Here is a 15,178-nt window from a genome sequence, read left to right on the forward strand (position 1 = left end):
AGGAATTATTGTGAAAATAATATTGGGGGGAGCACCAAATTTTGTCCTCGCTCAGAAAGCCATTACCAAGTCCGCCCCTGCGCTCACACACACTAATCCGTAGTTTATCATTACGTGTAAGTGAACTAAACAAGCACACACAATAGATTTCTCTTTTCATTAAGAGAAAATGTGTGTAAGAACATAGGAAACTGCCTTTTGCTGCAGTTGGATTAGCCCATTTAGCTTAGTATTGCCCACTCTGGCTGGCAACAGCTCTCCAGAGTCTCAGGCTTTGTGAACTCTTTTCCATCACCTGTCATTTGATCCTTTTCCACTGGAGATTCCAGAGGCTGAACAAGAGACCTTCTGAATGCAAAACACCTTCTCTAACAATGAGCTCCGTCTCCCTTCTCCCCACCCCTCCAGCATTCCATCTTAAAACCTGGGTCCATTTTTTCCTCATTATCAAGGACGTTAATAGGTAGTGCTCTTCTCCCATTTAGTCTTCAAATTTAACATTGTGCCTACAGCAACTGCAATGCTGCAAGTTCATCATTAAATAGAAAGATGCCAGTAATGAAAAGGGGAGTGGAATGATGCCTTAAATGAGGTACACACTTGTCAAGAAGCAAAGCGCAACCATGGCTAAGGACTGCATTACTTCCTCATATACACCGTATTTTTCGCTCTATAAGACGCACCAGACCACAAGACGCACCTAGTTTTTGGAGAAGGAAAACAAGAAAAAAAAAATTCTGAATCTCAGAAGCCAGAACAGCAAGAGGGATCGCTGCGCAGTGAAATCAGCAATCCCTCTTGCTGTTCTGGCTTCTGTGATAGCTGCGCAGCCTGCATTCACTCCATAAGACGCACACACATTTCCCCTTACTTTTTAGGAGGGAAAAAGTGAGTCTTATAGAGCAAAAAATACGGTATTTTTTTGGCAGGGCTAGTCTTCCCTAGCTAGCACTCCCTTGCCCATCTTCCCTAGCTAACAGGACCAGTGGTCAGGAATAATGGGAATTGTAGTCCCAAAACATCTGGAGGGCCAAGTTTGGCCATGCCTGATATACACTTTTACACTGGGGTTGAAACGTTTAAATGGAACTAATTTGATTAACTGGTTGGTCTACAAACATGACAGGCTCTTGTAAAAATGTTGGTTACTGATGGCATCTTCCTACGAGGCATGCCTTTTTTTTTTTTTCAAACAAAGGAGAGACTGCCTCTGTGATGAAGCATGGATAAATCTAAAAGGCGAAATGTACTTCTTTTTCATAGCCATTATTCATTTTTTTTACAGAGCCAAAAGTCAGTCAATTAAGATTCACATGATTACGTTACATTTTAAAAATAAAATAAAATTGTGCCATACACTTAGTTTATATGCAACTACAGACTTGTCAGGTTTGAGTTAGGGCATGGTAATAGGGATGGGCAAGGAAGTGGAACTGCAAAATTCTCTCACACATTTCAGTCTCCTGGTCCCTCCTCTAGAGTCGTTGTTGCAGGTAAAGCAACAGGTGGGGTGCAGATTTGCTTTTCCAAACAAAGCCCAATTCCAGACAAGGAGCAAAGATAGTGTGTGTGTGTGTGTGTGTGTGAATAATGGCTTCCTTTAAATTTTCAAGCTTAACAGTAATTTAGTCAAGTTACCTTTAAGTTACATTTCAGAGATCACCCGCTGCAACTACTAAAGTGAAACACAATTTTAGCCATGACAGGCTTCCAACCAGAAAAACCAAAGAGGGATCACGTAACCTAGACTGTTAATGGGTCTCTCCTCTGTGGCTGTCACCATTGACAGACAACAGACACAGCCTAAAGGGTCTCGGTATACCAGTTCATTTGGCTAGAATTAAGAAACAGTAACTAAGTTATACATTCATAACTAAATGTTTGCTTTTTACTGCATTGGAACCAGAATGACTCTTAGTCTTCAGAGAATCTCCCCCCCCCAAAAAAGTTCTCTTCTGTGGGAAAAAGGATAGGAAAACCAAGGAAGGAAACCAGCACTTCACCGTATATGTTGTCAAGTATGTTTAGCAAACCAGATTTACAATATTTACAACAAATGCATCTGAAACTTTCATTTCTTGGAAAAAGGGCTGGAACAGGGAATAGGAACACAGCACCATATGTTTGAAAACAAATTAGGAAATACTTGGGAACGAGGGTGGAATGGAAACTCTGGTGCAAAATGCGTGGCAGGCTTTTTAGCTGCCTGGATGAATTTCTCATGTGTCTGTACTCCAGTCCAAAAATCTGCCTGGTAAAGTACTTCACAACTTTTTCTTTTAAAAAAGCTCACACTCACATTATCCATCATGAGGTACAGCTTTATCTGTGATGTGATAAACATAGGTCCACATTTAAAGGGGGATAAGGGGTAACAGCAGAGTATCCCCACCCCCGAAACACACTAAATTCAGGTTTTTTGCATACTTCAGGTAGTTCCCCCCAAATACATCATATATTTTGTTCTGAGTCTCAGCCAATGGAAGCCTCATTATATACAGTGGTACCTCAGGTTAAGTACTTAATTCGTTCCGGAGGTCCATTCTTAACCTGAAACTGTTCTTAACCTGAAGAACACTTTAGCTAATGGGGCCTCCTGCTGCTGCTGCGCCGCCGGAGCACGATTTCTGTTCTCATCCTGAAGCAAAGTTCTTAACCTGAAGCACTATTTCTGGGTTAGCGGAGTGTGTAACCTGAAGCGTATGTAACCTGAGGTACCACTGTACACTAAAGATTTAATCTCTTGTTCCATCTATCCCCTAACAGAAGCTTGTTATCTTCCCATACCCTCAACCAACCCAACCCCACCCCAACCCTAATACAGCACTCAACACTAAACACACAGTGCAGACAATTCCAAAAATCATGCAAGGCTAAGCTGTTCTAGAATTACACTTTTGAATTCACTTCTCTTTGCGCCCACATTTCTATTTTACAACAAAAACATGCATCCTAGTTATTTATAGGCTTTCTAAAGATTAACTACATGCTCATAATAAACCCTCAAGAGGTTAACCTCATCCCCTTAAGCTTCACACACTACAATCTCAGAGATAGCTGGCAACCACAGCCAAGCAGAGGAAAAATAATCCAGCATCTTGCTAATCCTTTAGTCAATCACCTCATGCAATGATGGAAAGCCCTTTGGAGGCTGACAACTCAATCTGTCTCACAAGTGCTGTCAGTCCAAGAGATACATTTCACAGAACCATTAGCAGCACACCTCAGAGAGGAGGAGGAGTGAGGAAACCCAACACCTCGCAAGTATTAAATTCTTTCTGAACAAGCTAAACTAAAAACACTCTCATAGGCTGCCTGATTCTTGTGAGTGTTGGTTGCATGCTGAACTCTTAGGTATGTTTCTATAATTCATCAAGGTGGCAGTATTTTTTTAAACACATTTTTTTCCAATCTGAACCAATCTTGTAAAGTGATTTTATTTGCTACCAGTGTCATTCAGATTTCCTGGCGTGCACAACTTTTCTTCTTCCAATCCCTTCAAATTATACCAAGATAATCCATTTAAGCCCTTCATGCCATAATCTAGATTCTCTTCACTACAAGGCAAAAAAAAAAAAACCCCAAACGAAACAAAACTACACCATGCTTAAATACTGAAAATAAGGGTTCCCATCTCTGTTTTTAAAACCCTACACATGAGTAAGGCATCCCCCTTCAGGCTAATGCTGACTGGGCCTTGGCTGGGGGTGGGGGGAGTGACCACTGCACTTTCTTCAATTGGAGGGAGTTTGAAAATAAATGCCTGAAGAGGACTATTTCATTGTACTATTCGGACAGGACCAAGACGCAGAGGCAGATGTCTGGTTTACAGCTTCTCTTTTATAGAGGGCTCCTTTTGTTCCTTTCCCCTAGTATCTCTCCTCCCCACAACACACATTATATGTGCCTGCCTCTCTGACCCAGCCTGCTTTTTCATTTCAAAAGTTTGTTTCCCACTAACCCCCCTCCCCTTACTTCTACTGCTCCATTAATGTGCAATGATTTGGCACCATTATCTCCTGTGAAGGAGCGCAGCCTATTTCTTAAGTCAAGAAGCATAAAGTTTGCAGACTCTATGCACAGTAAACTCTTTACAGAACACCTATTAGGAATATAGGTAGCTTTCCACCCAAGCTCCTTCTCCTCTGCTGCTTCTACTTTCACGGAACAGAAACCTCTTTAACACCATTAAGCCACTGGCTACTTGATTGTGCTTCTAAATGTTGGAGAATGCACCAGCCTTATTTGCATTTTAAAAAGAAGTCTTTCATGATCTTTCACGCTCACAATAGACGTCTAAACCGTTAAATTACTATTTCTTTTATTAGCTTGAAAGACACTGCAGTTTAAGAGCATGCGCCCCTGCCCCCCACCCCCCCACCCCCCGCTATTGTTTTTTACACTAAGTTGGGTCTCTGAACAATACTGACAGCTGCTATCAAACTGGGCCACGTTTACTTTCAGTGCAGCTGCTGCTTGTAGGAACAGACAGGCGCCTGATGCCTCCTCCCCTCTGGGGAGACAGGCTGACACAGTGCATGTTCAATGAAGAGGAGCAAAGGTCCACTGAATTGTCATCCCAATTTTATGCTACTCCAATTTTCCAGAGTGCACACAATCCCATTCAAACAAATCAAGCATATGTCAGAGCATGAAACTTATTGTGCAGCATAGGATAATTATTGATGTATACAAATGTGGCAAAGGGAGAGATGATCTCTTCTTGGACCAACTTGGTGGAAACGTAAAGGGGGGGAAATAGTGAGGTTTCCAGTGTGTGTGTGTGCGCGCATACACAAACGCACACACAACTGTTCTTCAGGCTATAATAGAATTGTCAGATCAGCTATGCAAGAAGCTGAGATTGGGCGAAAGGGTGGAATGTGGGAGTTTGACTGCGCTAGATAGGGATGAATATAGTATTTATGAATACTCACTGAGAACTGAAGTTTATTTCTGCTGGCAGTGACATGTTAATACCTCAAGGCTGCAATCCTATACACACTTACTAGGGAGTAAGCTCCACAGAAATCAGCAGAGCTTATTTCCAAGTAACCACGCACAGAATTGCACTGCACACCCAGCAAAATTACAGCTGCTGGAGGACTTAGAAAAAGAGCAAATGTTCCTAGATTAAAACTACGTTAGCATATTAAACTAAAGAATGGTAGTCTGAGTCCTTTAACAACACACTGTCAAGAAATGTTATGCTGGAGCTGCAAAGCAGAGACTCAGTGCAGTGTGCGACTTGTAGTCAATTGAATGGAGTTTGCAAAAGAATGAGCTTGGGTCAGAGCTGTACGCCCTTCTCAAGGTAGTTAGGCACTTTGTAGCAAAAAGACAAACCCAGCCAGACATGCCACAAAAGCTTCATAGTCCAATGTCAAAAGGTTTCTATGATGATGAAGAAGAAGAAAGAAATGTATTTGCACTGTTCTGTGTCTGCTACAAAGCTCAGAAAGTATACTTGAAATCACTATTTAAAATATGCCTATTAAACAGAGGTGTTTGTTAAATCAATGTACACACACACAAACACAGAGACTGAGACACTAGGTAGATGAACTTTTGAGCTGAACTTTCAAATTAAGAATTTATTAGACAAGCAGCGGCTGTTAAGACATCAGACAAATAGAGACTTAATTATTTTTTTAAGTAGTTGATTGGATGGGAGGGGGGAAAAACAAGGATTCGGTTCAAAAGGGGGGTATGTTTATGCAAAGCTAATCTGTCAAGTGTAATAAAGCAGCTTGAATAAAATTTAAGATGAAAATCCACTGACACTCCCCATTGCAGGGAGGAATAGCTATTAAAAGGAAATGAAGGTCACCCTCCCTGTTTATTTCACCTAATTGACTGCCAATAGCTTACCACAGGCAAAGCGACAGCAGATCTACAATTGAGAAACTGATAAAAGGAGAGTTTTCAAGCTGAGACTCATTCTTTTAATCCTCCCTCCCTCTTATGTTTTTTTCCATCTCCAGTTGGGATGTAATTTTAAGCACAGATGGATTAACTGGTTCCATTGTCTGTAGACGTCATTGGACTATGGCACTGTTAATCCATACAGCAGCATGTCTAATTATCATTACAAAGTGTCTGAGGGAACTCTAAAGACCAGCAGGGCATCTTCTCACAAGCAATTAACATAAATTGATAAATGAATAATTTCAATCTGCTCAAGCACTCGCGTATGAATAAAATCAGAGGAAGGAGGAGGACCACTTCTTGTTATTGCTCCTTTTGCTTACTATAGAAGGGCAGTAAAGATTAGTGATATTTCTAGAGTATGGCAGCAGGGCTTAGGAAATGAAGTCATGGCCCATGAACTTCAATAATGCAAAATAGGTTACAAAGCAATCCTAATCCTCAGAGTTGCTGGTCAGTGGGCATGTCTGCTATGGACCACTCCTGCAGAAAGCTCCACAGCTTTGGATCTACCATTGGTAGTATCATTGCTGTATCTCCACAAATGGGGTGTTTCATGGGGTGTGTGGATGCGGGACAGCCGCATGAAGGGGCCTGTGGAGCAGGCTCATCACCTACACAAGCTTGGAGATGATTTAGTTCAGGCATGTCCAAGACGTCGATTGACTTGGAGATCCTGGGACAGATCCTGGTCGATCGCAGGCTGAGAAAGAAAAGCCTTTCTCTGCAGTCTTGGACACAGCAGCAGCCGCTGCTGCCACCAATCTCGTGCAAGCCTGAGTCTTCCCCGCCACCCGATCTTCGCTCTCAGGCATTAGAGCTCTGGCAGTGAGGTGAGGGGGACATGGTGGAGGCAGGAAACAAAAAGCTCCACACCTGCTTACCCGCTGGCTCACCAGCGAGGAAGGCGAAGAACAAAACACATGGGGGAAAGTCCCCTTAGCGCTCGATGAGTTTAAGTGAGGGAAAGGCTTTAGCGCAACAGTAGGGGAAAGACAAGGTGGAAGAAGTGTGTGGGGATGCTGACAGGAAGTCAGCTGTGATTTAAAGCAACAGTAGGGGAAAGATGGAGAAGCCCGGTGCACTCTGACTGGCTCCTCAGATCTGTGTAAACTAGTATAAAAATATAGTTTGACTTTTCTCACTCGTTTAGCTCCTTGTCCACCTAACAAAACTATTGGGATCTGTCGTGATGATGTCCAAACATAACTACTGTTTCTGTGAAATAAAGATAGATAGATGATAGATAGATTTAACTAACTAACATGACTTTGGAAGGTGGTAGATCACTGCCAGTTTTTGATACTGGATTGTAGATCACACCCTACTTGGTTGGACATACCTGGTTTAATTAATTCCCCTTCGGTTGATTTCAATAGAGGGAATTTTACAAAAGTTTGTCTTTCAGGCTTAAAAAAGGGGGGGAAAGTGTCACCCACTCTTCATCTCCTGCCTCAACAAGTACTAGTCTGCAGTGTGTTGAAAATGGTGGACCATGTCACTCCCCACTCCGGCTGCTCGGTTAAGTTACTTGCAACTAAAACTCAGACGCATACACTATGAATAAACCTCAGTATATTGGATGCAGACTCAGAAGAGAAAGCTTTTGCGGCCTATTAATTCCCATACTCCAAACTAGACAGAGCAGTAGCAGAAATCTAGAAATATGGGGCGAAATACATAGGCCCAGGCAGGCAATATTATGCTTTCAGTAATTCTACCAGATTTTGAAGAGATGCAGGTGCCAAGACAAATAATGCTGAAGATCTAGCTTTAAGTATCAAAACTATTGCAAATCAAACGTTTAACACATCAAAAACTACCAATGCAATAAGAAAGGAAAGCTGGTTATACACACTGTAGGAGGTAGACCTGGTAGGCCACGTACCCCGATGATGGCATTCAGCTCAGCCATGGTCACTTGTTTGGCACGTTCTACTGCTTGAGCAACTTGTTGCTGATGCTGGAAAGACAAACATATCATTCCCATTGTTAGAACCAACCTAACTGAACTAAGCTGGAACAAAGTGGCATTTTATCAAGGGGCAGAGTATTTCCAAGCCACCCTGCAAGCTAGTATATATGGGCATTCTGTGCGGAAAGAGGAAAGGATGAGAATTGAAAAGGCAAGTACATGTCTTTTGATTTTTTAAAAAATCAGGGGGGTTTCTTATTACAACTCTTCAATAAGTGAGACCGACAGTTTTCATATACCCTCTGTTCACCGTAAATAAATAAATGGTCAAGAAGCCAAATTCACATGTCACAATAAACCTAGGTTCCTGGTTTTCCAGGAACAAGTGGTGCCTTAATTCATACTCTTGCTTCACAAGCCAGGAAACTGCAGTTAAGCTTGGCCTCATAAGGCAACAAAAACCACGTTTAAGGTTGGCAAGCAATCCTGGCTTGTCAGGGCGCAACAAGCCAGCATCCTACATCCAGATGTCACAGAGAGGCACACTTAATTGCAGCTTCCTGGTTAGTTTCTCCCATTCATGCCAGAGAAGGAGTAAAATGGAAGTAATCAAGAAGCATAATGCTCATTCCCAAATACACCACAATAAGCTAGCAACCCAGGCTTATTGTGACGTGCAAACTCAGCCAAGGAGAGGAAGAACCTTACGGCCAACTTTGATAAACTCTTCCAGGATGCTACATCTTTAATCACACACACGTTATAACTGTGTGGTTTCAGAAATATTTGGTGACAATATGGTTGTAATCTACAAGCTGTATTCAGGAACAGCAACAGCAACAGCAACAGCAACAGCTTGCTCAACAACATAGCCTGCAGCATTAGACTAGTGTCCAGTGCCCCAGCATAACCATTACATTCCTACCCACCAATCAAGTACCGTATTTTTCGCTCTATAGGACGCACTTTTTCCCTCCTAAAAAGCAAGGGAAAATGTGTGTGTGCGTCCTATGGAGCGAATGCAGGGGGGAGGCAGGCAGGAAAAGCCCCCAAGAGCGCTCTGTGCACTCTTGTGGGCTTTTCCCCAGGAGGGAGAAGGGACTAACTGGCCACATCAGTCCCTTCTCCCACCTCCTAGAAAAGCCAGCAGAAGCCGCGCGGCCCCTTTAAAGAGTGTGCGGCTTTCGCTGAAGCCTGGAGAGTGAGAGGCGTCGGTGCGCACCGACCCCTCTCGTTCTCCAGGCTTCAGGGATAGCTCCGCACAGCCGCTCCCTAAAAACTAGGTGCGCCCTATGGTCCCGTGCGCCCTATGGAGCGAAAAATACGGCATGTAAAGAGAATAGGATTGAACAATTCCAGCCTCTATGGTCTCCACTATGTCAGATGGCACAATCCTACATGCAAAGTAAAAAGGGTTTTCCCATGACAATTCAACAAACTTTCCAGCAACATGGTCATACCTCTTTTGTGTCTCCATTATAATTATGCATGAATACAGTATCAGAATTCTCTTTCTATAATAATAATAATTAGACTTTTCTAGGAACTGTATTTCACAAATGCCACTCAAATTGCATAGCGTGCTATCATTAAACACCGACATTTTTATTTACACAGAAATTAACAAATGGTTAGCTGCCTTAGAAAGAATAATTTTGTGACTGAGCTATTTCACTAGTTATATAGTTGGTGCGCCTCTTCTCTCATCTGCTATTCCAAATTAACAGGGGGCTTGCGTTCTTCAGCTACAACAGATGTTCCTCACTCTTGTGAATTTTGATAAAATTAACATCTTAAAAACTAGCTAATTTAAAAACAAAGATGCAACATAATTTCACTTTTTAACAGCTGAACCATTTTACTTACTTCTTGAGACAAAAATGGGATGACTTGTGCACAGATTGTATTCAATCTCTTGGCAATTTCTGTCTATAGAGAAAAGTAAATATTTAGATTAAAACATGCCATTATATATTAGTTCATTTACAAAAACCATATTAAGTACAAATATTAGGAACATTTAAAGTAGGCCAGCATTAGGTGGAGTCTAGAGTGTATGTGATTAATCAGAGCAGGTTTCAGTCTGTTGAAGGACATCTGTTAATGCCTCCAGTACCTCATATCTACATATATTAGAGCACAAATCTGTTCTTCATAAGTAGCTCATTAGCAAGTAAAGCATTGGTTAAAATCCAGCATGAGCTAAATCCTTTTAGACTGACAAATCCATTGTTCTTCCATGTTATTGGCCACACAGAATAGGATATGAAAACATTTGCCACAATAGCATCTTCAAAATACTAGGGTGGTGGTTGAGGCAACCATCTGATCAAAGTCTTAAGGAACCATCTGATCAAACTTAAGGAAAGAACAATATTTTAGTAGCAAGTATCTTTATCAATTAAGCACTATTTTCCAATAAACTCTTATCCATAGGAAGGGTTTCCTTATCTGAAGTCAAGCACCATCATGACCTAGAAGGTACTGGATTAGACTTTAGATCCAGTCTAAGTGGAATGGTCAGTTCTATAACTCAGTTATATAGAGTAGGCATGTCCAACAGATAGACCATGATCTACCAGTAGATCACTGGATGTCTGCAGTGGATCACTGGTAGATCATTGGCTCCCCCCAAAGAAGATGAACAACTGTGGCTCCCCTTTAAAAAGCTCAACATTTTACCTCCTCCCTGAAAAAACTCAACAACTTTGACCAGAACCCCCAAAAGGGGGTAGATTACTGCCAGTTTTTAACTCAGTGAGTAGATCACAGTCTCTTGGGAGCTGACCACCCCGATAAGGAGCATCTGCTTTGTACACAGAAAGTTCCGAGTAAAATCCCCAGCATGTCCAGCGAGTGCTGAGAACGTCCCATGCCCCATACATCCTGGAAAACCACAGCCAGACAATGTTGATTTCTGAGCTAGATGGAGCAAAAGTATGATTTAGTACAAAGGCAGCTTCCTGTGCTCCTATGAAATTATGGCTGAAGTGTATGGGAATTGTTTTTGGCTTAGTTTGAGGCCAGGTTGTACTCAAATTCTCAGTTCTGGGAAATTGCTAGTTCAGTTTCAGCACCTCAACTCTGGTTAAGATAAAGCAGAGGGGTGCAGGATACGGATGATTCCTTGAGAATGGGGAAGAGTGAATGACAACAATGCAGAGGGTATCTTTGGAGAAACAGAAACCTAGCTCACCTGGAATTCAAAGATACACAATATTCACCAGGATTAAAAATTATCTAGGTTGGATAACTGCACATTTCTCCTGGGCTTTCACACCTCTATGTCTGAATCACTTCTAAATATTTAACATAGATGCCATCCGTATGTATCAGAGCTTACCACAATTTAAACTTAAGAGATGGAAAACCTTGAGTGAACACACCAAGGAACAGTAATATTTACTCCACAACATTTGTACATGCACAAAGGTACCAACAGGGCTAATAAAGAATATTACTGTTTATTCCAAGTTAAGCATAGAACTCTGATGTACACTCTTATGTTACCATGCTAAACTTTATTGGAGGAAAGAGATTTTACACACACACAAATGCCTCTCTTTGCATAACCCCCTTTGCATAATTTCTGCACTATATTTTATTTATTTTGAAAAATTAGACCATTCCTTATTTACTATACCATTCAAGGCTGCTAACAATCCTATCTTCACAATTATGACTTTTGAGTAATGAGGAATGACCCAGATAATGTGGTTGTGTTCTGCCAGCTTTTAATCCCTCCTAGAAGATGCTGCTAAGAGATGCGGGTGGCGCCGTGGTCTAAACCACTGAGCCTCTTGGGCTTGCCAATCAGAAGGTTGGCGGTTCAAATCCCCATGACAGGGTGAGTTCCTGTTGCTCAGTCCCAGCTCCTGCCAGCCTAGCAGTTTGAAAGCACGCCAAAAAGAGCAAGTAGATAAATAGGTACCGCACCGGCAGGAAGGTAAACAGCGTTTCCGTGTGCTGCTCTGGTGGTGGTGGTAAGGTCACATGGGGAGGCGAAAGTTGGCTTGAGCAGATGGCCAGCAGCACACCAGGGGGTGGATGTGCCCCAAATTTAGGCTAGAAGAATTGGAGGCTATGAACTGGCCATCCTGCTTTATAGCATATGATGTGAGGCCTACCGTATCATACTTCAACTTTCCACATTTGCTTGAGGCTATTCTGAGGAACCAGTGGCATTGATGTTCCTCAGTTTACTGAAGGCCTCCATGAGGTGAGAAATAAGCTGAGTATGACCACCTTCACTTCCACAAAGCCACCAGAAGAAGGAGATTGTGTGCTCAGACGTGCTCCTGCCACCAACTGGAAGCCACAGTTCTATCTAGATTCAAGTAGGAGTGTATTCTTGTATTGTGTTCCTGTTTAGTGGAAACAACTGAATACTCTTCTCATTCCTATGCTACTGTCTTCATCTGCAGTGTTCAATTAGCATACAGTCATACCTCATGTTGAGTTAGGTTCATGTTGCATTTTTTCGGCTTGCAAACACAGCAAACCCTGAAGTGTATACACTCTATCGCACCCTGCACGTGCGCAGGAGCGGCACTCTAGTTACAGACTTTTTGGGGTGCGAACAGCACCCCCAAACGGATCGAGTCCGTAACTAGAGGTACCACTGTACTTAAAAGGAAACTTTTAAGCATCCTATCCTCTGCCCACCATCTGAAGGGTGCTAGTTCAGTTAACTTCACCAGAAAGCCAAACTACTCCAGACTTTAATTCGACACACAACCCACAAACTCGCATAAATTTTAAAAAAACAAACAAACAGAAAAAACCATATTCCACAAATACTCTGAAGTCAGAATTCAACTTTTAAAAAAGAACAATAAAAAGGATGCAGCAAACCAAAACCAGTCAGCCAATCAAAATATAAGCCATATTTCAGAGATGGGCTATAAAATATATATGGTATTAAATCTCTGGAAGGGCTGTCACAGACTCTAAAGTCCATGTAGTATTCATGACTTCTGAGCTGTCACCAGTTTGACACAGCTTATAGTTTGATTTCTGATCTGCAAATATAGAGGACAGTTAAAACAATGAGGGATTAAAGAAGGAAGGCCTTGCAGATACATCAACACTAATTGCCCACGTTCTCTTTGGCTCCCTAGCAAAGCAGATTGCAGAGGTCGGTGCGCACATGAAAGCCCTCGCTCGCATTTGTATGGCAGCAGCTTTCTGTGGAGCAGCTCAAGTGCCCTTAATTGTTTATGTTCTTAATGCAAGGCCTCTTGAATGCATTCATTTTTAATAGCAGGCTTGAGTGTGGGGCCTATCAAAGAGTACACAGAAACTGCAGTCATTAGACCTTGCTATCAGCAATGATGGCCTTTTGATTTATTTGCAAATGACAGGTTTGCCAGGCCCCCAGACTCAAGTGCTGCCCTCCTTTTTGAAGCATCAGGAAAATCAACATGAAGGAATTCAGCTGCATTGTGCAATGTGCAGTTAAGACTGCAGTCGTTTTGTCACTTCTGAGTCTGTGTCTGCAAGTTCTTCTTATTAAATGAAAAGTGTTTTGACCTAAAATGTAGCTAGCTGCGAGTACCAGTACTTGTCTTATGTCAAATGTTAGTTCTTGAGTGCCTCTCCCCCCCCCACCTACCCACACAACTTGGAACAGCTTTTAAATAAGCTCAAAAATGGCCATTATTAAATTTGCACCCAATTTTTCCTACACGCTCTGCAGCAGGAAACAAATACATTTAACCAGATTACTAATGTGTGATACCCTTTTTAAGCAAACCCTTCCCTAAATTTCTAAGTTTCTACAGGTCACTGGTTTTTCGTTAGTGGATATTTAAACTATCTGTAAAGTTAACGTGTTTCCAAGTTCAAACTGGAAACTTTGGTTAATAATCTATAGTATGTCTGCACAATGTAAGATCCCATGGAGAAACTTGTATCACTTTCTCAGAGTATTTGCAGCACTTGGGAATTATATTTATGCCCTCTGAGAAGCAAACCTTTGCCTGGGCTTTTTGTGTGTGTTGCCATCTTAAGTGTGAAACTACCATGAATGCAAGAAGACACTTGTCCAACAGTGCTAGAGAGGGAGGTGTCACTTGGCACCTGGTGCTATTTATATTTTATTTTATTTTACCCTCAAAGCCCAGTGCTGGCACTGGACCACCCTTGCTGTTTGCCTGACAAGTGGAGCATTTAAGAGCTCAGAAGAGAGGAAGGGTGCATGTGCTCTCTTGGCTGGCTTCCCACAACTGCTGTTGGGTAGCACACACAGACAAATCCATTATTTTGCTTAACAATGGGAAATGACTGGCAGAATCCGAGACCAGGGAGAAGAGTCAGGGAGAAGAGTCGGTAGAAGAAGACTGGAAGAAATTTAAAGTCTATCTACAGAAACATTGTAAAATTAAGGAATGTTAGAAGGATGCTGGAATGAAGCTATGTGGTTTTAGCAGTAACGTTATGAAGGATTAAGTAAAAATGGATTGTTAACAGGTCAGAATGTAAAGTTACAATATATTAAGATAAATTAGTAAGATAAAAACAAAGAAGGAAAGGATTTGCTGAAACAACTAACGAACTAGAATACAAAAAAGGGAGGTGTGAGGAGGTCAAGGAAACAAGCAAGTGATAGATAAGATATGGAAAGATGGATTTGTTTTTAACTGTTTTTATTATTTTTTTCTGTATTTTGTATTTTCTGTTTTTCTTCTTCTTTCTTTTTTATTCTTGTAACTTTTTGAAACACCAATAAATATTATATATATATATATAAAATATTTTGCTTAACAATGAAGCTTGCCATCAGCAGAATGAGGTAGCGGAGTCCTGAGGTGGCACTGCACAAACAGGCCAAGGAGCCTTCTTTTTAATGCACCCCAGTTTAAAATGTTTTTTCCCCCACACAAAAATAGCCCATATGAAAGAGAATGACCTTCTAAACCTAGGTGAGGAACCCATTTCAGCCCACAGCAGTGGTAAGTGGGACCAAATGCAAATTTGGCAGAGAATTGGATATGACATTTAGTTCCGTACAGCCCGTTACACTCCAGTCATGCAAAAAATGCAAGAGGTTTCTATGAACATACCACCAGACTCCTACCAGGCAAAGGAAGAAGCATTATCACAGTTCAAGGATATACTCCAGCCAGGTCATGGCCCAAGGACCCAGCATAAAAGTTTGGAGGGCCATGTTTGAACACCAACCCTCTGCCTGCTATGCTAGAGGGGAGCTCAAAACACATTCAGCAGTGGTACCAGTGGCGTAGCGTGGGTTGTCAGCACCCGGGGCAAGGCAAGTAATTTTGCACCCCCTAACCCGTGGATTTGCGCCCCCTAACCCTAACCCCCAGATGTTGC

General features: G+C 41.9%; 1 protein-coding gene across 2 annotated transcripts in view; it reads right to left on the bottom strand.

Moving 5' to 3' along the window:
* Nucleotides 1-15,178, bottom strand: part of LOC309352479 (transducin-like enhancer protein 1) — a 75,908-nt gene that overhangs the window by 42,864 nt on the left and 17,866 nt on the right. Inside the window, exons 5-6 of one of the 2 annotated variants that reach the window (XM_081880977.1) lie at nucleotides 9,710-9,772; nucleotides 7,817-7,891 (exon numbers count right to left, since the gene is read on the bottom strand). In XM_081880977.1, the coding sequence (XP_081737103.1) occupies nucleotides 7,817-7,891; nucleotides 9,710-9,772 (138 nt within the window). Of the gene's footprint in view, nucleotides 1-7,786; nucleotides 7,892-9,709; nucleotides 9,773-15,178 lie in introns of both variants that reach the window. The other variant, XM_081880976.1, reaches the window with a different exon arrangement.

The sequence above is a fragment of the Podarcis erhardii genome (assembly GCF_964252035.2).
Source record: "Podarcis erhardii genome assembly, chromosome: 11".
Taxonomy (NCBI): Eukaryota; Metazoa; Chordata; class Lepidosauria; order Squamata; family Lacertidae; genus Podarcis; species Podarcis erhardii.